This window comes from Toxorhynchites rutilus, chromosome 3 (assembly GCF_029784135.1).
Source record: "Toxorhynchites rutilus septentrionalis strain SRP chromosome 3, ASM2978413v1, whole genome shotgun sequence".
Lineage (NCBI taxonomy): Eukaryota > Metazoa > Arthropoda > Insecta > Diptera > Culicidae > Toxorhynchites > Toxorhynchites rutilus.
The window spans coordinates 270159002-270186703 of record NC_073746.1 but is presented as its reverse complement, the minus strand read 5'-3'; the positions used below and the strand labels follow the sequence as shown (position 1 = coordinate 270186703).

Below are 27702 nucleotides of genomic sequence, written 5' to 3'. Positions count from 1 at the left end.
AACTTCCTCATTCAATTCGCATCTAGCCTTCAAAAAGGCCAATTTGGAAAACTTAAACTAAAGCCTTGCTGCCGCTGCCGTTTGGTCGCGAAATGGATGAATCGTGTGATGGTGTGATGATAAAGTTTTCAATTATAGAGGCTTGAAAAGATAAATTTGGAAAAGATGAACTAAAGGTGAATTAACTCTCGGAGAAAGTCTCCAGCAGCAACAAAAACAACAATTCATATTCATATTTTGATCTTCAAAAATATGTGATACACATCAGTAGAAAATCAATCACATACGTGTATCTCATTGCACATGCCCGCGTTCGTATTGAATCGGCAACTGGAAGAGCAGAGATTGTATGAACTGGACTGTTTCGCGGTATGACCGACTATCCATTTTTCAATTTACGCTTAAAATTACCCCCAAAGACGTAATCCTACGTAAAAATTAAATCGAAAGCCATCGAAAAAATCTGAAACATGAAATATACATATACAAGGGTCTTTTCTGGCCTTTTTTTCTTAAAAAAAAACAAAAACTTCACAATAGTACGGTGATGAAACAGGCGTTCGGCGGTTAACGTTTCGATAACACTGAAGAAATTCGTGACGCAGATACATCGTACTTCAAAAAGTTGGACGCTACGCACTTCGCGCTCGGAATAGAAAAACTCGTGCCACGCTATGAAAAATACCTCGAACGTAACGCGATTATGTAGAAAAATAGAAAATAAAATGTAGATTACGAAAATCGCCTTGTTTTTTGTTCTAACTGTATTTTTCCGCGATTTCTGAGGCAATAAAACTTATTTTTTGAACGACCCTCGTATTTTAGTTTAAAAAAAACACAATTATAAAAATTCGTAAATCTATAAAAATTTTAAAATTTAAATAATGTAAAATCTGAAAAACGTTGAATTTTTTAAAATCTGAAAAATTAGAGATTTTAACAAATTTTAGAACCTTAATTTCTGGAGAAAAACAATTAAATTAAAAAAAGTATGAAGAATAAAAAATCTGGAATTAAAAAAAAAACTGACTGAAATGGAGTCTCAAAGTTTGGAAAAATCTGAGATCTTAAAAAATAAGATTTCTTGAAAAAAATTAAATTTGAAATCGAAACAAATCTGAAAATTTTTTCATTTGAAATCTTAAAAAAACTAACGTCTGGAAAAATCTGAAAATTTGAAAAAAAAAATGAAACTTGAAAAAAAATCTTCAAACCAAAAAAATAATAAAAAATTAAAATTACCATAAAATACAGAAATCTTAAAAAAAATAAATCTTTAAAAATATCTGAAATGTAAACAAAAATTATAATCTGAAATCTTGAAAACCTAAAAATAGAAATTTAAAAATTCGACATTCAAAAACTTCTGGAATCTTCAAATGTCTAAAATCTCAACAAAACTTGAATCTGAAAAATCTAAAAAACGGTAATATTAATTTTAAAAAATATCTAAAATCCAAATAAAATCTAAAATCTGAAATAAAAAATTTAAAATTCTAATATTTAATTTTTTTTAGATTTCAGTATTAATCTGAAAAAAAAATATATCTTAAAAAATATCTAGAATTTAAAAATAATTGAAAAAATCTGAGGTATAAAAAATTCTGTAATGTTAAAAAATTTGAAATCTCAACACAAATAAAATGTAAAAAAAATGAAGTTTTGAAAAAGCTGAATGACTCTAAAAAATCAGAAAATTAAATAAATCATCTGAAAAAAAAATAAATCTGAAATCCATTTAAACTAAAAAGAAAATTAAATCTAAAAATGCTGAAATTTAAAAAATTCTAGAATTTTAAAAAATCGTAAATCTAAAAAAAATCTGAAATTAAAAAAAAAAACATAATTCTGGACAAAACTAATATCCAAAAAAATATGACATCTAAAATATCTGAAACCTAGAAAAACTAACATTCCAAAAATTTGTAATTTAAATAAAATAGAAATTTAAAATATGGAAATTAAAAAAAATAAGCCAAAGAAGTTTGAAATAAAAAACTAAAATCAAAGCAAAATTGAAAATGAAAAAATAAATGAATTTTGAAGAAAAATTAAATCTAATAAAAAGTATGATCTAAAATCTAAAAAAAGTCATAAAATCTGAAAAAACTAAAACTAAAATCATGAAATCTATTTTCAAAAGAATGTGGTGTGAACAACAATATATCCGATTGTAGAATATTTATAAGGGTTAACCCTTACTCTACAAGTATAATGAATGAATAAATGAAATGGGGCGATTGCTTTTTCCAAACAGTTCAATTGTTGAAAGTACACGTCCGAATTAGGAGTTAGGCCGTAGTGGAGCCGCAAAAACCTAACCGTCAATTCTGATATTGTTATACAGGTCGGACTCGATTATATTCAGTTTGGATTTTTTTTTTATATTTCAAATATGTCTCATTTTAAGAAGAAATGTAACCTTTCAACGTTAAGGTGAAGTTTAAGTGGCTATTACATGTACAGTGGGGTAATAGCGTGATTTTTTAAGATGTTGCTTGAATTTTTACCAGGAATTGTTTATATCGATATTGCAGCCAAATTAATTGATAGAAACAATCTAGTTAAATATAAATTTTTAGGATAAAATTAATAATAACACATTAAAATTATTAACTTTGAAGTTTTTCACTTCCAAAATGTTATTAAAAACCACTAATTTAGTTGTTCCACTATTATATCCTGTACTAAATTTTCTCATCTTTCAAATGAAAGCATCAGAATCGTCTTCCGTAGCGTACTTTTTAATGTAGAACCAGTTTGAGGCAACAGAGTCCGAAACAAAAAAAAAAGTTCTAGAACTCTGTCATTGTTGAAATTCGAACATATGCGTAGGAGGATTTTTTTCATCAAATATGATCGTCTATCACCTCCTGAGAGAATCTGGATAAATTTATTTTTTTCATGTGAGAAAGGTGTTTTCTGACTCTTTTATTTTCGAAAAACAAAAAATTCATGCAAACAAAAAACAAATGAAAAAACTTTTTTTTGATTCTATACTAATGAAACATAAATTTTTGCGTTACTCGAGAATTAATCAAGCAAATTGAGCCACATTTGGCACAAATTTCTGCATTACTCAAGAATTGATGGACCAAATGAAACTAAATTTGGCATTTGGAGGTTTTAGAGTACAATAAATGTTTCTACGGTGGTTAGATAGTCCTCCCCCTTCTCTAAGGGGGGGCTGCCATACAAATGAAACACAAATTTCTGAATTAATCGAGAATTTATCAAGCAAATAAAATCAAATTTGGCATGTGGAGGTTGAATGCAATAAATATTTCTATGGTGGTTACACTCCTCCCGCTCTCTAACGGGAGGGCTGCCATACAAACGAAATACAAACTTCTGCATAACTCGAGAACTACTCAAGCACAATTTGGGATGAGAGGGTTTTTGGGTATGAGAAATGTTTCTATAATGGTATGACACCCCTCCCTACTCTCGATTGGAGAGGGGGTCCCATAAAAATATTACACATATTTCAACCAAAAATATTCCGACCAAACATGACAATTGAAAATTTTCGGAAAACTCTGAAGGAAAAAGGGAAAATTCGGAAAATTAAATTCCCATATGTTCTACAATTACAGTGAAAAGACAAGTACAAGTTAGACAAGTTAGCGCAAACATCAAATGGACAAGTTAGTCCATAAATAGTCCATAACACTCCATACGACACTATATTATATATATATATATATATATATATATATATATATATATATATATATATAATATAGTGTCGTAGTGTTATAATATATAAAGGGTGTGTCACATCAAATTTAATTTTTAGGAATTATATCTTCAGCTTTCGCTTATAATCAGATAAGAGTGTATAGATCACGTTGGCCATGCTTCACTGTCAATTTTTCGTAAATTTGGAAAAATGTCGTCGAATGAAAAAGAGCGTCGTGAATTAATCCTGTGCACTCATTTCGAGAATCCGGAGTTGTCACATCGGGACATCGGTAAGATGCTGGGAATCGTCCAATCCACGTTCAGCAGAGTACTAAAACGATACTTCGAGAACCTAACCATCGACCGGAAGGTGAAGAACGGCAAAAATGGATGCTCCGTCAGTGAAAAAGATCACAAGCGCGTAGTTAAGCAGTTTAGACGTGATCCGAGAAGTTCGGTCCGGGATGTCGCCAATAAGCTGAATTTGTCAAGTTCATTCGTCCAGCGGACCAAGCAGCGGGAGGGCCTGCGTACATACAAGGTTCAGAAGGCTCCTAACCGCGACGAAAGGCAAAACATGGTGGGGAAGACGCGAGCCCGGAAGCTGTACACCGAAATGCTGACGAAGCCGCATTGCCTGGTAATGGACGACGAAACCTACGTCAAAGCGGACTTTCGTCAGGTACCGGGCCTGTTGTTCTTCTCCGCAGAGGACAAATTCAGCGTTCCGGAGGAGATTCGCAAGCAGAAACTATCCAAGTTTGCCAAAAAGTACATGGTGTGGCAAGCGATCAGCTCTTGCGGAAAGCGGAGCGCCCCCTTCGTGATGACCGGCACGGTAAACGGGCAGGTTTACCTTAAGGAGTGCCTACAGAAGCGCTTACTACCACTATTGAAGCAGCACGAGGGCCCGACCATCTTCCATCCGGATCCGGATCTCGCTTCGTGCCACTATTCAAAGGAGGTGTTGGAGTGGTACGAAGCCAACGGGGTCACCTTCGTGCCAAAGGAAATGAACCCGCCCAACGCGCCGGAGCTTCGCCCAATAGAGAAATATTGGGCGATTATGAAGCAGGCCCTCCGGAAGAACCCAAAAGTTGTCAAATCGAAGGCGGACTTCAAGAGAAAATGGATTTCTGTTCAAAAAAAAAAAACAACCTGACGTTGTACAGAACCTTATGGACGGGGTAAAGAGGAAGGTGCGAGCATACGGGCTTGGGCTCGAAGTATGAATAAAAAGAAAATGCCAAAAGTTGTTTAATAGTTTTTATTTTACTGTCTAAAATTTTCAAAAGGATCGGTCTACTGGGCGAATTTTTACAGCGTTTTTTCCGTGATGCAATTTGATGTGACACACCCTTTATAATATATATTATAATGATGAGTTTTGTTAGAAATACTAGGAATTTTATAGTAAAATGTAAATTCAATGGGGTCGATTAGAAGATCAATCAATGAACAGTTCTGCGATTGGACCCATGAACTTGCTCATAGTAAGAAAACGTGAATGTTTGAAGGTATTGATAACAAAAAACAATTTTGGGCGGGACGAAGTTTGCCGGGTCAGCTAGTTTTTTATATTTCATGCAGTGTTTTTCGGGTCTTTTATCGAAGAGAAGAATGTATAACGACCTTCTAGATAATTACCAGATGGTAAAGGTTCTGTAATATAAAGTTCGCATATTGCTAATATTATTATATAGTCTTTGCATTCTGGGGAAACTAAGATATAACGCCTTTTTTTAGATGGGGCATAAAAAGATGATACAAAAGGATTTCTGGGAACTTTCTTTTCTTTCTCTTGTTTTCTTGTCGATAATGTCCATTTTAAGAAAATATCCCCGAAACTGTAACTGTTAAAAATTGCCATAAGCCACCGTTTAGTTTATGTTTACAATCCTTCAACAAGTGAAATTCTTTCACAAGTGTATATATGTATGACCATTATATTTAGCGAATAACCATGCGAAAGTCAAACATTTATATTTTGCTCTTGAACGTGTGAATCTAACGACGAATATATCGAATAGTTAATATGTGGATCCGTTCAATCCAGTAACAAAAGGCACTGAAATCAAATAAGAATTGTCCGGTAATGATCTTATGCATTATATACAATAAATATTCCACGCCACTAACATTAACATTTCATTCAACAATATCCCTTTTGTACCAACCCATGCGATACGCTAAACGATGACGAACGACGAATAACAAAGCTAGAGAGAATCGCAAAGTCGTTGATATTTTCTAAGAAATGAACGAATTATTGATTTCTCGGTCTGACAGACCAATACGCGAGTATAGGAGTGTTAATCAGAGTGCCATTTTGGCATGGAAATATTAACTAATTACGTGTATCAATGAAAAATATGATACCAGTTAAATAAATTTTTAAGATGATTTTTTTTATGCGATCGCTGCTACAAATCGATGAAAAAATAAGGACAATAGAAATTAATAACGATACTAATTTGCATGAAGTAATCCAGCGATTTTTCCGACAAAATGCCACGTTCGTTTATACTTCAATTGTGTCTGCGCCATATTTAAGCTGACCCCTAGTCTGACCTAGTCATGCATCGAACAAATTGTTGAATGAATAACCCCTGACACTGACTGGAGAATGTTTTCATTTTAGTTATCGCTACTTTTCTAGTCATGAAACACCACCTCAATACTCAATCGATCAATTAAACCTCCGAATACACGTATGTACGAACAGCATTGCGAGGCGCGGGGTATCGTGAAAAGTCGTGACCTAGGTAAATGTTTACTGCATAGTGAACTCTGTAGAACTTCATTCAGAAAGCGATGGCGAGTATTTTATTCAATTTGCGACGTTTCGTGAATTGAATATTCATTGAGCTCGATCAACACGGTATAAGCGCTGAATATACGCGTACTGTTAGGGATACCTGGTCACACGCTCGTCAGCTCGTCGTAGTGTTATGTTAGGTTGCTCAATTAAAAGCCACATGTCAATTGATGCATGGCACAAAAGGGTAGTCAAGGACTCGACGCAATTAAATTAATATACAGCTTATTGCTGAGTCGACTTCCTGACATGCTCATACATCCCTTCTAGAATCACCCCCTCACGGGTGATCGGGTTTCAAGTCGTTGTTTTACCCACGCTCTCACTCGGAGACGCATACCACACACCAGCGGATGCTTTAGACTTTCTGTGGGAAAAACATACGTGGGCCGGAGCAAACCACCCGTGTAGTGTAGCATTTTTGCACTGAATCGTAACACCAGCAACGATGCCAGTGCGGGATGTGTTTGAACAATCACAGCAGTGGTCCAGAAATGCGTGAATACTGACGATGTTCCCGACAGACATCCGTTACTCGCCCGACCTGAGAACTGAGTTTTGGTTTCTCAAGAATTTATTTGATTGCTGAGTGTGGCTTCCCGTGCCTGTGATGCCGACTAAACATCGTATGACAGAAGCTATTTGCATTGTTTTCCTTTATCAGTCTCTGTCACAATGGTGTTGGTTTTTCTTCCATTGAAGCTACTGCAACCTCGTTGAACATGTGCTTCGGATGATTCACGTGTGGCTTGTTGAGGTGACCGACTCAGAGGGTAGGTATTCGGTTTGAGATGACATTCCGTACTGTCTTACTATATAACTCGGCAAACATTCTCGACCATCTCGAACAGTTTGGAAGGCAATAACACCGGAAATTAAGCCGGCGCGCAATCGTCAACAATTCTCATTTTACAATCAGCCGGCAAACATCCGACTGTCCAACAGATTAAACAAGAGATAACGCGAACACAACGATTGGTGTTTGGCAAATTCCGAAACCGGAGGCTTGGAGTGATAATAATGGGTGCAGTGTAATTATCGTGTTTATATTTGACGTTGCGCACATACATACTGTACATGCTGTATGTTGAGAGTATAAGTGAGTCTTGGGCTAATCGTTCACATTTCATTCATTAATTCATTCATACATTATCTATCCTCTACTTTGCCGCTTCCATACGAGAACCGCAAACAGAGAACGAAAGACACGGTTGAGAGGGGTTGAATAACGACCGGAAACGATTTACTCGCTGATATACTTACGATTACACCCACTAGCTTTGGTACCTCTAGATAGCGTGTTGAATGCCGCTATTCTCGAGAGCTTAGGAGTGTTCTTCAGCCGTTCAGTGGACACTCGAAAGTTAGCGTGCAGCAGGGAACGTGAAAGCGTGTATGAGGCATTGAAAAACACTTCTCGCGTGTTATGAAACTCACGTTCCGAAAGGGTGTGTAATTAAAAGTTTTTTTTCGCCCTTCAAACAATAAATGTCGCCCTCAACCCTGAAGGGTGGCTAGAATTGGAAATGGGAAATGTAGCTAATCTCTTGTTATTTTGTTTTTGTTTTCTCTTGCAGGCGAAGCGAAGAACCTTCTCGGTCGTAATGGCAACAACTGCAGCGCCTCCTCATCGGGCTCGAAGGAAAACCGCGATGTGTACTGCACGGTCGCGTTGGACCAGGAAGAGATCTGCCGGACTCCAACAATCGAGAGAACGCTCAGTCCGTTCTTCGGCGAGGAGTACCAGTTTGAGATCCCACGCAGCTTCCGCTATCTGTCGGTATATGTTTGGGATCGGGACAGACACCTAAAGCAGGACAAACCATACGGGAAAATCGCAATCAAGCGAGAGGATCTGCACCAATATAACCACAAAGACCACTGGTTTCCGCTGCGACCCGTCGATGAAGACTCGGAGGTGCAGGGTATGGCTCATCTGGAAATTACCGTCGACGATGGCGTTGGGAATTTGAAGCAGACCAACGAATTCGACGAATGTGGTCAGTTCCAATCGTCCAACAATAGCACTTCATCGTTCGGTTCGGTGATAAGCAGCAGCGGTAGTAGTGATACGAAAGAAAATTCCACCTCCTCTCATCTCCATCATCAAAACCACCACCTCCACCATCATCATCATCATCATCACCATCATCATTTGGTGAACAATTCTGTGAATAGTACAAATTTAAAAATAAGTTTTCCATCCAAGAGCGGCGGGGGCATTGGCGGCGGCGGTGGTATCGGCTGCGGTGGTGGAGGAGGTGGTCATGGAACTCTAAGGACAATCTTCGGTGGCAGCAGCGACTTCGGTAATAACGTGCAGCAGCAACCATTCCGTAATATACTTGATAGCAGCAGCAGCTCGAGCCGAAGTTCGCGCATCTCGATCAAACTGACCGAGTGCATGGATTTGGCCCGGAAAAATGGTCTCTGTGATCCGTACGCAATACTAACTGCTCACTATTCGAATAAGAAGAAAATTACAAAACGTACTAAAGTAAGGAAGAAAACGGTCAATCCTGAGTTTGGCGAAACCGTCAGTTTCGATTTATGTGTGGACGCGTGTGGAGGTGATTCGAAAAGTGATAGCAACAATACTTATACGGTTGTCCCGCTGGGGGGAGCGGATTTGTGCGAAGTAGTGATAGGTTTATGGCATGACAGTCCTGGTATGGGCGACGACGTGTTTCTCGGAGAAATAAAGCTGCCAGTGCGCGGCAAGCAGCAGCTGAACGCGGTTCAACAGAGTGCATGGTACTATTTACAGCCCCGGACAAGTCACTCGCGACCAACGCGAACGTGTGCGACTCCCCCGGGAACTCGGCTCTCTTGTGATAATTCGCTTGGGTCGCTACGTCTCAAGCTAAACTATAATGCCGATCATGTGTTTCCGCTAGCCACCTACGATCAGTTGCTAAACATCTTAATCCAATCCATTGATCAGAAACCCATTACAGCCAGCGCGGTTCACATACTCGGTGAAATCATCCAAAACAAAACCGAGGTAGCGCAACCACTCGTCCGGTTGTGCACCTACACCAATCTGATAGCTCCCATGATCAAGGCGCTGGCAGACCACGAGATCTCCAAGCTGACCGATCCTACCACCATATTTCGTGGTAACACTCTCGTGTCAAAAATGATGGACGAAGCGATGCGTCTGTCCGGTCTGCATTACCTCCACAACACTCTCCGGCCGATCGTGGACGAAATTTTCGCCGAGAAGAAACCGTGCGAGATCGATCCGGCACGGGTAAAGGATAAAAGCATGATCGACTCCAATCTGATCAACCTGCAGGAGTACGTGGAGAAGGTGTTCGAGGCGATTACCAAGAGTGCGGTCAAATGTCCCGCGGTGCTTTGTCAGATCTTCCACGACCTGCGGGAGTGTGCAGCGAAGTATTTCCCCCAGAACAAGGAAGTTCGGTACTCGGTCGTGTCCGGATTCATCTTTCTGCGCTTCTTCGCGCCGGCCATCCTCGGCCCGAAGTTGTTCGACCTGACGACCGAACCAGTGGTGAGTAGAGAACTTTTTTTATGATTTGCGTTTGATATTTCCCAGGAGGAATTGAATCATCTTATGAGCGGTGATAATTCTTATCCGATTGACCGGATCTGTCGGATGAATACTTACCCTTTGCCAAACAGCAAACAAATCGTTGTAAAATAAAAGAAATATAAAAACGCGATGATCTTACTCCCCAATCCAATAGATTGCGTACAAATGGTGTCATTAGCTACGGATTCGAAAACGGAGAATACGAAATATATCATATCGAGTAGAGGATATATCACCATATCAAGCAGTTGTAATATCAAATGTACCCGAATGCCGCAATCGATCGATGATTCTAATTGGGAGAGGAGTATTATTTGCGCGGGGTATTTCCGAGGAGGAATCGATTCCTACTTTGAGCGTTAATAATTTTTCCTGCTCAACGAAGTGGTATATAGTGATGTCGTTTCGATTTATCACATGCATTTGTTTCTTAGAGGCGAATGAACTGCAAAGTTTAAAGCCTCTTAAAAACAAAAAAACAAAGAAAGAAAGAACATGCATTTGTTTCCTCTGAATTTTAAATAGAATAATCGAGGCAAACTATTGTTCGGTTCGATTACTCGATTAATAATCGATTTTTATAGTATTTGATTAATCGAATAGTAAGTATTGAATTAATGGAATGCCGATTAATCGAATCGCAATACTGACTATAATAAAAAACTAATAACACCAATGACAATGAAAAACCAATGACTACAAAACGAACTTAATAATCTGATAAATCTCATCTCTGTTCATAGATTATTGATTGCGCAATAACCATTCAATTAGTAAACAATTAAACGAAACAACATCATTAGTGGTATGATAATATTTTTATTCGAAAGATAAAATGTCTAAGACAGGGACGAACCAGCCTACGGATGAAAGTCTCTTAAATAAAGACAAAAAAATGTCTAAGAGTTATATGCTTGCTACTTATTGAACTATAAACTTGTTCCAATAGCTTAAAAACAGTCTATTGAAACCTTGGAAATATTGAGCTTGTTAAGCAACATTGAAAATATATTTTTATCAGTGTAACGCGTTTATTTTGCTTGTCGATGCTACTGTCATTCATTCGACGGCAAACAAATTTACAACTGTGTTCATTCATATTCATTCTGTGCTCTCTGAGCTTTCCTTAAAGCTCGAGTCATGAGAATTCATTCACATTTATTCATTGCCATTGAATTGTCAGGAATGTTGTGACTGTTCATTTTCAATGTCCCGATATGTGTGTGATTTTCTCATTGAGTCAGTGCCTTGCTTATTCAGTTGTTTTTGAAGTTACTCCGAAAGGGCAACACAAATCGGTGGCGCAAGCAGAAATGCAAATAAAAGAGCAAGATCTGCATGCACACTCACAGCTAAGGATTGCTTAGGCTTGGACGGCGAGGGGGCATTCTGCAGAATCGATCCAAGCAGCGAATGCGAACTTTGTCAGCCAAAGCTGGATGTTGGCAATTTCATCCGCTACTCCTATAGCATAGTTTGATCCGTTTGCAAAAGGAAGCTCGAAATATTCCCATTGCGGTCGTGTCTTGGACACCACCATTTTATGTTCGTGTGTTCAGAATTAAAACAAAATTAAATGTTTGAATATTGAGTCAAGACGGTATTTTTTACATCGGAATTCTTCTTTTGAAGCATTTCTGACAAGTGGATTTGGAACTGCATATTCACTATGTAAAATGAAAGCAATTTAACTGAGACGGAAACCTTGCATGCTTGAACAATTTAATTTATTGTCACTATTATGAGCATTCTGTACTTTCTTATTTTCCTCAACGAATTTCTCCGTTTCGTCAGTGTCCGAGAACGATGCTGATAGTGAATGAACTGGTATTTTAATGTCAATGAATGACAAAACTAGGGATATTTTCTTTTGCTCACATTCCGTGAACGCAGAACAGAACGAAAAACAGAATGAAAAAAAACTGGATGAATCAACTGTGAGTGGCTTGCTTTGATTGTGAGGTTTGGCGTTGGTTCATTTTCGGTATCCCGAATGCAATGGTATAATGATCGAATGTGGCCGGAAATTCAGCTGAAAAGATTGATGTGATACAGATATTTCCAATCACTGATTGAAACACATACAAATGTGTATAAAAGCGAGTGCCCGCACGAAAATCCATGTAGTTATGATTGTGAAGCTGGCGAGGAATGTTCTCGTTCGCTCACCAAAGCACTACTTCCCATTTCTATTCTACTACCGATCCGATCGGAGCCTCTAGTGCAGTGTTTGGATTTCGATCAAAATCGAATGATACACAATGTGTCATGCAAGTAACCTCTCACGAACATATAACCAAATATGAGAGGATCATTCAGATACTTGTATGAATGACAGTAATCACTTTACATGATTATACCAAGAGAGGAACGAAGACTGTTGTTTGCATATTCGAGCTGTATCAAACATCGCAAACCATTTTCGAAGCCTGCATACAAGTTTGAACCGCATATATCGTCCCGCTCTACTATAGCGAAACCCACTGCACAGGCAAGTGCAAAGCAATACTTATGATACAAGAAAAATTACGTCATCATTCGGTCACCATTTGCGGAGAGCAACAAATGGGGAAAGAGAGCGGTGTTGCTAGTAAAACTATGCGGTCTATATGAATATACATATTTCAAGGGATAGCGGCGTTATAAATGGAAAATACCCTTCCCTTAGCCTCTATCCAGCTAAAGAATCATATAGTTTGCACTCTCTGAAACTTAAAAATCAGGATCTGCTACATTAGCTGAATATGAATTATTCGCTTTGCGTAGTCCGTACGATCCTGCTGTTTCATGATGCATGGAGAGGTCGATATGCAAAGGCAAAGAAGAAAATAAACTTTCTGCACCGAAATCGTTTATGATGGTTCTGCTTGCGTGTCGGTGTATCATGAAGTGCGAATCGATGCAGAGTTGTCTCGTTCTCTTTTGTGTCGTTATTTGCAGTACGTAACAACAAAAGGATGCCGCTGGGGGAAATGATTTGTGTATGATCATATTTGAACGAACGATAGCGATTTTTTCAGTGAATGGATCATTTGGCAAACACTGTTCTAGTGCAGTAATGATGAAAAAGTTCAACTAGAAGATGAAGCTAACCTTTCTCAGGATGTTTCATTTCATACTGTTGATTAAATTTTGATTCATTTAGAAACCGGAATCACGAATTCAGTTGTATCTCGGAATTGGTTAAAGGTACAAAAAACATTGTCACATCAAAATAAGATAACTCAATGTTCTTTTAGCAAAAATATTGAAAAAATGTTCTATTACAGTTATGATGAATTTTCGTACTTTTTTTTTGGATACCTTCCATCAGAGTTTGGACTACCTGTTGGTCAACCTCAGCGGACATTTTATTCCCTAATCTCTTCATGTCTGCACCTTCCCTTCTTAATGTGGGTGTCCAAAACAAAATTTCTTCTCTCGGCATCCATCCTGCACAACTTTTTCAAAACAAAACGGATCAACGTGAGGTTCTCCAAACAATTTGCTGTCAAAAGATTTTAGATACGCCTACTACGATCATTGCTGTAAATGAACAGTGATTCCGGATTCTGACTGAATAAAAACTTAAGGGTAAATAGATAAAATGGTCGCTTGCGCCTTTATGCTTCAGCACAAGTGTCCAAGCCATATTGCAGAATATGTAATACAAATTTGATATGAAAGACTTGGTAAATTGTTTTTATGGAATTTCAATGCTCTAATCGAAATTCGAGAACCTATTCCCAGGCCACTAAGTGACCTTTTTTGAACCTATGAAATTAACATGAAACCCCCGTACCTATTCCGAAAAAAAATGAACACATTGAAAATGTGCGCGTTTTATCGAAGTACCCTTGTAGTACCAAATCACAAAACAAGTTACGTATTTTATAAAATAGTTTGAACGTTAATAATCATTCTAGTCCTGAAGAGATTTTGATGATTTGCATTCGAATAGAATCGGAAATTTCCTAAAAACTTTTCGGTATGTACTTTATGGTTATGACTAAAATCGAGAATTAACGAGAATTGAAAGAAAACATATTTTTCTATCGTGTTCCCGTGGCCGAGGTACAACATTTAAATATCACGGCTAAACAGGTGGTGCACCCGTGCCGAGTGGTTAGCATCACACATTATCATGCTGGGTGCTCGGGTTCGATTCCCGGTCTGGCCGGGGGATTTTTCGTCAAAGAAATTTTTACCATACCAGACGGCAGCGAGGCTTTCGAAATGATCGTTCTCAAGGCCGAGTGTTTAGTTTATTTTTCCAAATTTGTCTTTTCAAGGTTAGAGGCGAATTAACTGATGAATTTTAAAGCCTCTAGAATTCAAAATATCATTATCATCATCATCATTGAAGTCGACTTGCTTCAACTATCAAACAACAGTTTTTTTCAATGCTAATGTCACACACAGCGGTTTTGCTCGATTCTAAGGAAAAATGAAAGATGGATATTGCACAGTATATAGGGCAATTTTGTTCGGTGTTACGTGTATTGTTCTGAGTGCATGTTTTTTTCTCGTGGGAAAAACAACTGTGCCTACAAAACAACGCAAACGACCGCGCCGATTTGTATGGTGAAAAGTGCCTCTTTTTTTTTTGCATCACAACATATTTGAATTATAATTTTTTTCGTTCAGTAAATTTTCAAAATATCCATTCATTCATAGTGGATTGATTCAAATGCAACTTCAAACACATGATTACTAAGCCAACGGTAGTCCTACGTCCACCTTGTGGTTACATCACAGGTATAACCTACCTCTAGCATTGTTAATTAAAGGAATATTTGAATTATACCTTTTTATATTTCTTTTATTTTTGCTGCGTTTCTGGTATTTCTGTCAATGCCATTGTCTATCTAGAATCATTTATCTGTATGGGCTAGTTAAGGGGAGATCATACTCTAAAAATAACGGATTTCAGAGATTTTATTTCGGAAACAAAGCTTAAAAGCATATTGAACTAATTTATTCAAAATATCAACCAAATAATACCTGTGCATAAAGTTTAGGTCTGTTTTCTGCATCAAATGCATCAAAGCGTCCGAAATATGATCCAGAACGGTATCCAAATTGTTACGTAGCGGTTTATAAAAATTCAAACAATTGCCAAAATGGCGGCCATTTGAGTAAAAATAGCTGTTTTCCAACAAAATCACTATTTAAAAAAAATCAAAAAATTAAATTTAGATATCAAAAAACGACTACGTAACAATTTAGATAATTCATTTTTACATGTTGGATAAAAAAACTAATCGGTCCACTAGATTTCGAGATAAATGTACCACCAGCTGGAAAACACGGTTTCGAGAACAAGGCTTTTAAAGATTCATACAGCAATGCTACCTTTCTTGTGGTGACCCCTTAGTTTTTGCTGTAACTTTTCAATGAGATAACATATCGAAAAATCCTGTCGGCACAATATTTCTGAAGGTATAAGGCTCTGCGAAACGCATGTATCTACATTAAAGAGTTTTTTTTTAGTTTATCATCAATACTGTTGAAAACTATGGAAAAAGTATTATATGAATACATAAAGTCTGTATTCATGTCCAAACACCCACTATCCAAATACCAGTTTGCCTACCAATCAGGCAAATCCACAATAACAGCACTACACATGCTTGTGACAAAAATTGAAAAATCTCTCTTGTCAAAAGAAACCGCATTATGTGCGTTTCTTGACATCGAAGGTGCTTTTGATAATGCTTCTTATCTATCAATGGCACAGGCAATGAGAAGAAGACACTTTGATAACTGTATAGTCGAATGGATCCATGGCATGCTCACACAAAGAAAAATCACCTCGGAGCTGGGCGGGTCGTCTAATTATGTGATTGCAACAAAGGGTTGCCCACAAGGAGGCGTTCTATCACCTCTCCTTTGGTCACTAGTAGTTGACGACCTTCTGACAAGTTTAGAGGCAAAAGGTTTTGAAATTGTGGGCTTCGCCGATGATCTAGTCATAATGATACGAGGCAAGTTCGACGACGTGATATCGAGCAGAATGCAGATGGCCTTAAACCTAACACAAAATTGGTGTACCACAGAAGGTCTGAGCATAAATCCCTCGAAAACAACAATTGTTCCATTCACCAAAAAGAAAAAACAGCATCTGCAGTCTTTATATCTTGGGGGAGTGGAAATAAAATGCAGCGCTTCAGTGAAATATCTAGGTGTTATCCTAGATGCTAAACTCAACTGGAATGCGCACTTAGATGCAATAATCAGTAAGGCCAATACAGCCCTATGGGCATGTTCTAAAATGATAGGAAGAACATGGGGTCTTAAACCAAAAATGGTAATGTGGGTCTACACTGCCATTGTGCGGCCTAGAATAACCTATGCCTCATTAGTCTGGTTGCCAAAGACCAAGGAGACTGTAGCTACAAAAAAGCTAAACAAACTCCAACGACTAGCATGCATTGCAATTACTGGAGCAATGCGAAGCACACCCTCGAAGGCACTGGAGGCTATCCTTCACTTGCTACCTCTGAACCAACATGTTCAGCTATAAAAGAAAAGCGCTCTAAAGCTTAAACAATGGAAAAAAATACTAGACGGAGACAAAATTGGTCACTTGAGCATCCTGAATCTCTTACCCGTAGGACCATCCTCAGAGATGAACAGTGATTGGATGGAACCTAGGACTAACTACGACATTCCATACAGTGTAATCGAGCCTTCTCGTTCAATATGGAATGAAGGCGGTCCCAGTGTTCGTAATGGTTCAATCATGTTCTACACTGATGGGTCAAAAATGGTAATCAGAACAGGTGCTGGAGTGTATGGTCCCAGAACAAAAATCTCTGTAGCTATGGGAAACTGGCCAACAGTTTTTCAAGCAGAAATAGCTGCGATAATAGAATGCTCAAATGTCTGCCTTAAAAGAAAATATAGACATGCTAACATCTGCATATTCTCAGACAGTCAAGCGGCACTTAAAGCTCTAAATGCTTTTAAATGCTCCTCAAAAATTGTCTGGGAATGCATTCTCCTCTTACGGCAACTAAGTCGGATAAGTTCGGTACAACTGTACTGGATTCCTGGCCATTGTGGAATAGAGGGAAACGAGCGAGCAGATGAACTTGCCAGGAACGGCTCAAGCTCACCTTTCACTGGTCCAGAACCTTTCTGTGGAATATCTGACTGTGTGTTGAAAGGTGAGCTGAAGAACTGGGAAGACCGGGAAGTATTAGCCAACTGGTTGGCGGTACAACTTAACCAGTCAAAAAAATTTATCACGCCGAGTATTAAAATTACTCAACAATTGCTGAGTCTTAATAAGAAAGACTTAGGCACAATCACAGGCCTTATAACAGGACACTGTCCGAGTAAATACCATCTCAAAAACATAGGTTTAGTGCAAGATGATATTTGTCGTTTTTGTTATACCGAAAGTGAAACCTCAGAACATTTGCTCTGTAATTGTGGAGCTCTAACTAGACGCAGACTGCAATACCTTGATAAGGCTATTTTGGAGCCCAAGGAAATTTGGTCTGCGTCGCCGATCAGGATTATAAAATTTATCAAACAGAGTATTCCTGATTGGCACCTATCTCGCTATAGCTTTCAGTCTACTTCTTCATCAATAAGTAGTAGGTAAGCTTGAAGCGGAGTACAAAAAAAATGGGATATACCACAATAGTTCAGAATAATGGACGCAGTGGTTCACATCCAACAGGGGAAAAAAAAGAGTTTTTTAGTTTAGATCAAGGACAATCGCGCAGATGTTAAGGAAGACTGACTTTTGGATGCAGGCCAATTCCTTCTCCATGTTCAAACCCGTTAATTAGCTATATGTCAACAAGTGACAAAATGAATGAATCATGGGAAATAGAAGCGCATCTCAAAAAATACCTCGTAATATATAAGTGAAGTAGTGTTTATATTATGAGCGGATGCTAAATCGTAATTCACACCTAAGAAAACAATATCGTGCAATTTTGGTGTCTTGAGGAATGAATGTTCTTCTACTTCCAATAGAGATAAATCGATCGATCTCTGTGTATATGCGTTACTTTTAGAGGACTTGTTTAAGGGGGGACCCCTGTCTGGAAGGTCGGAAAATAATGAATTTTCGTGGATTTTTTTTCGGATGTAACAAATAATGTGAAGTGTTCGTGTATTTTGGTTATTGTTTGAAGTATATATGATTATTTATTTTCCATTTTTTGAGTGCACGAATAATGGTTATCATTATGACAGCAGACTGGGAAGATCCTGTCTGAAAATCGGTACCTTGCTGGTGGTATCAATTCGGAAGCAACGTTATGTCGTAGAACAAATTCCAATAAATATTTTGAAACTTTAGAACAATACCTAAAGCATTACATAGGGGTTTTTGAAAAATCGAAAATTGCCAAAACGGCGGCCATTTTTGTTAAAAATTAGATATTTTTCATGAAAAATCTCTAAATAGCGATTTCTAAAAATCGAAAAAAATTAGATATCAAAAGGCTATGTAACGCCTTGGATCATGATTTTCAGATTTTTTTTATGGCAGATCACTTATATAGCAAAAAAATGTGACGGAGCACCTGCATTTTGTAACCAATAAAATAAATCTTATTTGCATTGCCATTACCCAACACGAAACAACTCTATTTCGGTTACACATCTCAGTCACACGACATCTGACCCGGAGTGAACAAGATAAATCACTATATGCCCAGGGAAATTAAATTGAAGAATGTTTTTCTCAAGGAGGGTTTTCGAGTGGGAGCATTTGCTATAACTTCGCGGAGCACAAATTTCCCGCGGAGCACCATTTAAAAACCCTGCCTTAGATAATTACTTTTTACATGCTGATACAAAATTTCAGCCAAATCGGTCGAGTAGATCCTGCGATATCGATACCAATATCATGGTATCGAGAAAAACGCGTTTTAAAAATCGTACAGCAACACTATATCTCTTGAGGGGAACTCATACTTTTGGCTGTAACTCTCGGACAACATTTCTGAGGGCATAAGCTTCCTAAAAATGCAAAAAACAAAGATTCATTTTTTTCGATTTTCCAGACCGGGGTCCCCCCTTAAGTGAATAAGTGCAACGATATCAGAATAGTAGTTATCGGCAACGATCCGCAACTCAACCAATTTTATCGGCAACGATCGGCAACTCAACCCATTCGTTGATAATGCAGAATAAATTTCATTTATTTTCTAAATTATAGATTTGAATGTTTTTCTTAATATTCATTTGACGTGTTCATGTGCACGTTATCTATACCTCTCTCCTCCTCACCATGGACTGGCGAGAGCATATTGTACCTACTAATTAAATAATAAGGTAATGCTCCCATTTTCTCTTCTTCAGTATTTTTTTGTCTTTGCTGACGGAAATTCTGTTTTTCGCGAATTTATCATCGCGGTAAAACAATGATGCACACTTAAACCAAATCAAACACCCTATAATTTTAAATTACAATTTTAATGGTGCGGAATTCATTTAACACGTTCGTCGTCCCGTCACCCAGTCTTCGGCTTAGCCAACATGCCTTCTTTCGCTGGTATTTTATCTTTTGCAGAACATGTGTACCCGGATGTAGAGCACGGTTTGAATAATTTTTCCCCATTTTAATGCGAAAAGTGGTCCTGAATCAATCACCAAGGAATCAGGACAAGGAAGAGGATCGATTCAGGAGTAGGGGAAATCCCCCTAAGCAAATAGCCTAATATTTCCAAACCAATACGGTCTTGATCTCTCTCAATCAATAATGATTAATCATTATATCAAGCTTCAAATTACCAAATATATCATAAAATAAAAGAGGTGATTTTTTAACATTAAAATTTGATGCGGGGTGATTTGGACCGTCTGTGGGGTGATTTGGTTCAGTGTGTGTTTCATCGAAAAAAAACATACTTATGTTTGGGTAAAGTGTTTTGCGAAAAAGGTGCAATCAGTAACAATGTTCTGGGTTCGATACCAGGTGTCTTGGCCAGATTCCACACCAGAAAAATAGGATTGAGACCATTTCGAATTCTGTATGGATCTTTTCACTGTTGATCGAGCATTTTCAAACACTTCCGATGCTTGGTCAAAGAAAATCCGTTCGTGATGGCCTGCATTGCTCTTTCAAGCTCCTCCTTCTTCCAACGTTGTCTGCCCATCCTCTTTTTGTAATTCAGCGGCATCTGGAATCAATTAGACCAAGGAAAAGCTTCAAACCTGTAGGACCAACTTACCCCACAACACGTGTCCATACCCCACACAACATGCAAAAATTAAAATGCAATTAATTTCTTTTATTGTTATCAAACTTACAGTTTCGCTGCATCAAATTGTTTCTCTTCTATAGGCGTTCTTTTTTTATCCCTTTTATTTATTTATTATGCTCATTAGCATTTTATCTGTAACAGAGCCGGGTTTTTATCGTGTACATGTACATATGTTTATGTTTCTATAAATTGTAAATTACACAGTAGTAGTAATAGCCATTTAGGCGTTAGGTTTTCTGTTCCATAACATTGTGGTAAATTACACGGTAGTAGCCATTTAGGCGTAAAGGTATTCTATCTGTTCTTCCATTGTTCAGCAATCCGGACAGCGGAGACAGTTGATATTGATCATTGTTGGGTTATTTATAGAACATCAGTCCGATGTTTCTTGCAGAGCAGAGCAGTTGTATGGATGAATCGATCTTTCTTCCACCATGGATCCATCGCTGATGATGGTTGCGTGGACGTAGTTATTCTATAACAACACAAAGACGGTCAATTGAGGGCCCTGAGTTTGAACTCACGATCGATCGCTTAGTAAGCGAACGCGTAGCCAAGTAGCTACGAAACCACGATCGGAAAACTCACAATTTTTGACAAACAAAATTCTTGCTGTGTTCATGCCTGTCGAATTTTACCAAAGTTTTTTTACGTTAGGTACATACGGTTCAGCAATATAAGGAGATGACATTATAAAAAATCCAAGTTGAGCCGTACTTCTTGAGATAGAGGGGTGGTCCAAATCACCCCGTGTTATCCTACTCTTCGCGTAATAATGGTGGAAAATCATTGTCTCCCGCTTATTTCCCTGATTACCTTCTAGCGTACCGACCATCTGATTTGGTCCCCGCAATAAACACGTCCGAAACGCGTCGAGCGACGAATGTGTTAATTCATATTTGTTTTATCAGCAACGCGGAAGCTATTTAGTAGTCCATCTAATCCGGAATCTAATGTTTCTTCTTCAGGACGAACAAACAACCCGTACTCTAACGCTAATCTCCAAGACGATACAATCGCTGGGTAATCTGGTGAGTTCTCGTTCGGCGCAGCAACCCTGCAAGGAGCAATACACCGGCCAGCTGTACCGAAGGTTCGGCACTGAAAAGCACGTCCAAGCGATAAAGCATTTTCTCGAAGTGATCTCCACCGTAGGTGCTACGATAACCGATGACGAGCCGACCATGCTGGAACCGGTGGTGCTAAAAGAGGGGTGAGTATCCGTGAACATTTGATCATCATTGTTTGACCCGAGCTAGGAATAAATCGGTGGAGTAACTCCAACACCCACACACATACATGCTAGCTGTATCTGTATATACCTAGTCACCGAATAAATGAGTTGCAACCAGGCGTCCCAAAAGTACTGCATTTTCATTACAGTCGGTATGAAATAAAATAGAGACTCACTGTGTGCGCGCTACATTCGCATACAAGCGACAGAGCACGAATGAATAAAATAAACCTGTACTATAGCAGTCGGTGCTTCGTCGAATTTGTCTGATTTGTCGGGCCCGATCGTAGTGAGCCAAACGTACTGTTCATTTTCCATTTTTTCGTGTCTGCTACTCCATTAATTCTGTCGCTGTAACAGTCGCTCACGATGCGATGAATATCATCGGTTTACCCGAGTTACTGTCAAATTTGACTGTCGCAAGAAAAATGTCATGACCAAGAAATCGCGATCGTAAAACAAGCCTTTATTTTATGCGTTTGTGCATTTTCACCAGTACGCTCTGGGATGTGGTTGTGAGCACAAGTTACGTATATACAGAGACAGACGGTTCAATTTTAGATCGGCTGTATCTAGAATGATGTACTGCTGGGATGGCCGAATCAAGATAGGTACACAAATGAGCAGCAATTCATAGGAGAAAAAAGCACGGATCCCTAATGATTCTAGGCGAGAGTTTCTTTGTATATATATTGATGACATCGGGAAATACTCAGTGTTTGGAATGTTTAGATTTATCCTCCAAGTAGGAAATTAATAATTGTGGTGACAGATTAATATATAACAATGCATTTTTGGCCTTATTTCGATCAAATCAATTTCAAATCGCCTCAATAAACACAAATGAAGCCAACTTTAAACGTTCGATCTACGCTAATTCCACCCACAACACTTCCTCTCGCATTTCTTTCAACAGATTCTCCCCTGTTGCTCACACTGCTCACTCGCTCTCCACATATAATAGCCGCGTCATCGACCAACAAATATTTTTTTTCCATTTCGGAATATGCTGCAGAATTCACCAGAAACTGAAAATTATCTTCCGTTTCAAAGCCTACAACCTACAGTTTGCGAATGAGAAAATGAATAAAATACTGGTGAATGAAGAACACACTTTTGTAAGCGAACGACGTTGCATAATATATACAAAGACACCCGACATCATCAGCACGAGGGAAAAAAATCATTCACGACAGTAGCAATGCATTTACGATTGCATTCCGAATTTACAAACAACATGACTAGTTAGCAACCAGGCCTGTCGCAGACGAATGAACAAAATACTCACATATGGAAATGCAGCCGTGTACAGCACACGACAGTAAATATAAATGTCGCACGACATTTTCACTGTGTGATTGTCGTTAATAGATTGATCTAACGACTGTTACGGGCCAATGATGGTGACAGTCGTCAGAATACAGTCGTGGTGCGGTACATTTGGTACCCCTGGTTGCAACCCAAAGAAAATGCATCTGTATTCCGTGACCCGATTTTGATACTAATTTACTGTCCCATTTTTCTTCACTACCCTGCTCTTGCTCTATTTCTTTGATTCTCGTTCTCTCTCTCTCTTTACGAATTACTAATTGTGTACTGTAAATAACGATTAAAAAACACACACAAAAATTCCATTTCCAACATGGCTGGATCTATTGCAATTGTTTCGACAGCGAATGGTAAGTCTCGCCCGTATGGCCATCACTCGTCTCAAATTACCTGTAATTGTCTTTTCAGTGTCTCATTGTTCTCCTGATTTCGCGTTGTCTTCTTATTTTGCGTATCCACTCATTCTTTCTTTCCTAATTTACAGCCCATTCTCGGTAGTATCTCATTCCTCATTGTCTTTGTTCCATGAATCGTAAAAAAAATCCTCACCTGAGAATAATAGCACAAAATAGCGAAGACCACAGCAGCAATAAATTAACCATATCTAATGCTCGAAACACCCCATATTTCTCTTCCAAACACGCCCACCCACTCGCTGAACTCGAACACCACGCCAACACACACACACGCACAGGATGATGACCAAGCGAGCCCAAGGTCGGAAGCGCTTCGGTCGGCGGAATTTCAAGCAGCGCTACTTTCGGCTAACGACCCAATCGCTCAGCTACGCCAAGGCTAAGGGAAAGAGACCAATCTGTGATATACCGCTGTCCGAGATACTCGCCGTGGAGCGGCTAACCGAGAGGAGCTTCAAGATGCAGAACATCTTTCAGGTGAGCTGTCTTTCGTTGTTTTTTTTCGTAAAGGGGGCACGCTTGCACAATTCGAACAATGGCCGGATGCGTGGCTGGGTGGATGTGTGTCCTGATTTACACACGATTAACCATCGTCACGCTCGCAAGCGCAAGTGGTCCCACTTTTGGGCCGATTATTGATTTATCGAGGCGTAGATTTTAGATTGTTTACGAGGGTGTCACGAATATGAATGTACTTTTCTACTCGGAACTTGCCGGCGTTCATCCCAGTTACGTGTGGTCCCCCGATCGTTGTACCGTTGAATTCAAAACAATTGAATATTTTATCATACTTTTTTTTCGCTTTGTGCTTCTTTGTTATCTCTCAATCTCATTAATTATTACTATTATTATTTTCTGCATTCGGTCCGCTTCCGTTCTTAGAAGTCTAGCAATGAGGGCATCACAGCGTGGCGCATCACGCTTCGGTGATCATCCCTGGCGCGACTGATGACCGCTAAGACGGAAAAGCCCGGCAGATTCACACCTCCGCTTTGCGACCGCCACGCATGAATCATCATTCGTCGGCGATTTGGTATTAATTGTTGCTGTGCGCATCATTCCTCATGAATATACTTCGAGACGAGGCTATCAAATTCCAATCACATCCTGTCTACGTGCGCATGAGCGTGCACTTTGTCGCTTCGCTGGACTGCACAAACTAGAACAAGGTTGTTGACCGGGATTCTCCCGTGCTGATGATGGGGTGATGGCCTGCATCTCCCGGAGTGAAATGGTCCGCAACGAAATCGGGTCGACCCAGGCAATGTGGGTCACTTAAAGCGCAGCTACAGTTTAGCACAATGGGGCGGGGGCGCGTGCCCTTTTCGCACTAATGATTTATATTCATTAGCAACGCATGTGTGTAGATTAGATGCAAGATTATGGGAGCGGGTACAGGTAACAATGCCAATCCACAGCATCAATTCTGCGCTGCCCTGACAACGGATATACAATTATGTGCAGCAATTTCGATTGTTATCTCCGTATTGTCTTCTGTTTTCACACATACACAGTTCAAAAATGGCCTTTGATTAGTGTAATTTCGAGATGGTGTCTCATCGCCTCAATCGGGTGGAAACAGCCGGCTGTGAGCGCGTTGTATTTCACTCCGTAACTGAGGGTCTGTATATATTTTCCACGAATTATAACCGAGTTGTTTTTAAAATTGTAAATTGTATCTCTACAATTAGTCGATGTCATTAGAAAGCGCGTCGTGCGATGCTGCCTTTCGTCGTTGGTTCATCCGAATTGTGCACGCGCCCATATGACCGACAATTAAGTACAATACATACACAAACAACACGTTAATGGTACAGACATTAAGAATGAGATCAAATTTCTATGTAAATTATTCATAAAGTCCATTGCAGCGCACAGCAATTGTTGTTCCGACTAATTACTGTAAACGGTGGATGTGGAACCACGTTTCAAACCTACGCGATTTGTCTTTCCGGATAATATTCTGTGTCGGCTGAGAGTTTAACGCAACTTCTTAAATGTGAATGAAACATTTTGAAACAGCAGCTATGAAACCTGTTGTTGGGAACTATAATGTTTTCCTCCCTATTTAATCTGTTTCACTAGTGATCAACAAATCATGTCATCGAATTCTTTGGGTATTTTATACAGGTAGATATGTGCAAGTAATAGGGACCGCACAAAACATCAAGAGCAGTTTTATAAAATAGTTTTCGGTACACAATTTGAAAAATTTGCGATGGATGCACCCAAAATTTAATTTAGCACATGTTTTGACATACGGACTTATTACATTACGAGCTTAGAAATAACAAAAGATGTGATACTCTCCCATACTAGTACAGGCAATTTTTTTTTGTGCGGGGGATAGGGACCGCATAAAAAAATCATGCAAAACTTTACCAGTAGCTTTAAAAATCGTGTTCGGTACACATTTTGAAAAAAACTTTGTGCGGTAGGGACCGCATAAAAAAAGTTTCCCTCAAGAAAATAACTCAAATCCACGCCGTTCACCGGTCAATTTCCTTTTGTCTCCCTGCTTTGCGATGGGACAGTTTGCCTCTTCGGTTGCGCGTGGCTGTTTTGTGCTTTTAGTTGCATGCAGAAACGTGATGCTGTTAGATATCATGTCATGCATAAACTTAGAGCATTTGATGGGAGGAGAGGAATGGTTTCAGAAGTGGATAATTGAGACGCAAATATGCATTTTTCGCACTGAATATATGCATTTCGAAACCATCGAAAAAAACATAAATGGACGATAATTTCGTCAAATATGCTTGTTTTCATATACCACAAAAAAAATCGTACACAAAAAACGCACAAAAAAATCGCACAAAAAAAACCGCACAAAAACAGGTTTTACTGTACGGCATTTGTACATTACATTAGGTTGGGGAAAAAGTTATCCATTATTTTCGCGATAGCTAGCTTCAGTGATCAATATCATCAGGTATATGCTCGTTGTAAAGGTGAAATTTCACACTAAAAAATTCTTTTGCTGTTTTTTGTTTGTTCCATTCAGTTGTGAGTTACAGGGAGGGATACAATGAGAAAATTCGGTATATTTTACGCTTTTGCTTTTATAAATGCGAAAATGCAAGCCAGGCCGCTGAAATTGCAATTAGTGTTTATGGTGTCGATACTACAACGGTAAAATACGTGCAACTCAATTTATTTTTCAATTTTTTTTTTTAAATTTTTATTTTAGTTCAATATACTAGTTGAGAACCCTACTATTTTTTTTTTTCAAATATCGTTTGTTTATAATAAGTATTTACAAAGTTAAAATTTCATTAATCATTCAAATTCAATATGAATTATAGTTCATCCAAATCAATTGCATTGTTATTGTTAATGTAATTTGTATACTTAAGGGGGTATTCTAGTGTAGAGACACGAATTTCGGACGTTTTTTCGAACTCCGTAAAAATAAAACAAAGAATATTTTTAGTATCCATTATATCATTATTCGTTTATCTATCTTTCAACAATAAAACAAAAATAGGACGGAAAAAAAATATTCATAATTAGAATAGTTACATGCTGGTGAAGTGAGGGTGTTCAAAAAAAAGTTGTGCCATGGCGTACACGATTCCAGTCCTTCTGGTTATCTGAAACAAAAAAATCGAACAGATTCTGAATCAGTAAAGATGTCGCTATGGCATGAACCTCGGACAAGTCAAAAACATGGGTTTTAACAAAATGGCGGCCGTTTGAAAACAAAAATGCTGTTTAAAACGTTTTTTTTGCGTTTACCGATTTTTTAAAAATAGTAAAATTAAAAAGTTATAATTTTTTATTGGTTCATGCGATAGAGAGATGTATGCAGATTATTTTCATATAAATTTGACATAAATCGGTTCAGTAGAACTTGAGATATCGTGTACGCCAGTTAGAAAAAAACTAGTTCCGAGAGAAACGCGTTTGAAGTTCATTGTGATGGCCGTAACAGGTTAGATACCACATCACTAAGATGGCTCTAACTAGGTAAATAATAGGATTTTCGATAAGTCCTTTCTAGAGTATATTCTTGAATGCCTAAACTACAGAAATATGGTAAAAAAAATTCGATTTTTTCAGATTTCTAGACTAGAATACCCCCTTAATGAAAAGTCGCAAGATTTCACTTTTTGTTGCTGCTGCTATGTTGCCCAGAACTGGTCGTATTAGTTGGTCAAAACTGAGACGCTGCCAACCGCCGAGTGTCGTTGTCAATTTTTGTTGCGTGTATCCCCACGTGGCAGTTACTCTAGGGCACTCGGAAAATTTATGTTTTAAAGTTTGTCCTGCAGTGCTGACAATTTTGGTCGTTAGCTCTTCCAATGATGTTCTATAGTCTCCGATACTCAGTCTTTTCGTTGATCTATAGGTAGAGGTCGCTCCGCTGACTCGACGACAATCTTTTTGTTGAAGCGTTTTTCCAAATTTGTTTCCAGTTCAGGCCCGGTTGGTTTCGTTTCACTCTT

At 38.5% G+C, this 27702-nt stretch overlaps 1 protein-coding gene across 6 annotated transcripts in view; it reads left to right on the top strand.

Moving 5' to 3' along the window:
- LOC129776002 (GTPase-activating protein) overlaps positions 1-27702 on the top strand; it is a 78050-nt gene that overhangs the window by 23621 nt on the left and 26727 nt on the right. For 4 of the 6 annotated variants that reach the window (XM_055781354.1, XM_055781355.1, XM_055781359.1 and 1 more), the window contains 3 exons: positions 8080-10019; positions 21244-21488; positions 23533-23731. In XM_055781354.1, the coding sequence (XP_055637329.1) occupies positions 8080-10019; positions 21244-21488; positions 23533-23731 (2384 nt within the window). Of the gene's footprint in view, positions 1-7220; positions 7276-7353; positions 7951-8079; positions 10020-21243; positions 21489-23532; positions 23732-27702 lie in introns of those variants that run through there. The other 2 variants (XM_055781357.1, XM_055781358.1) reach the window with 2 other exon arrangements.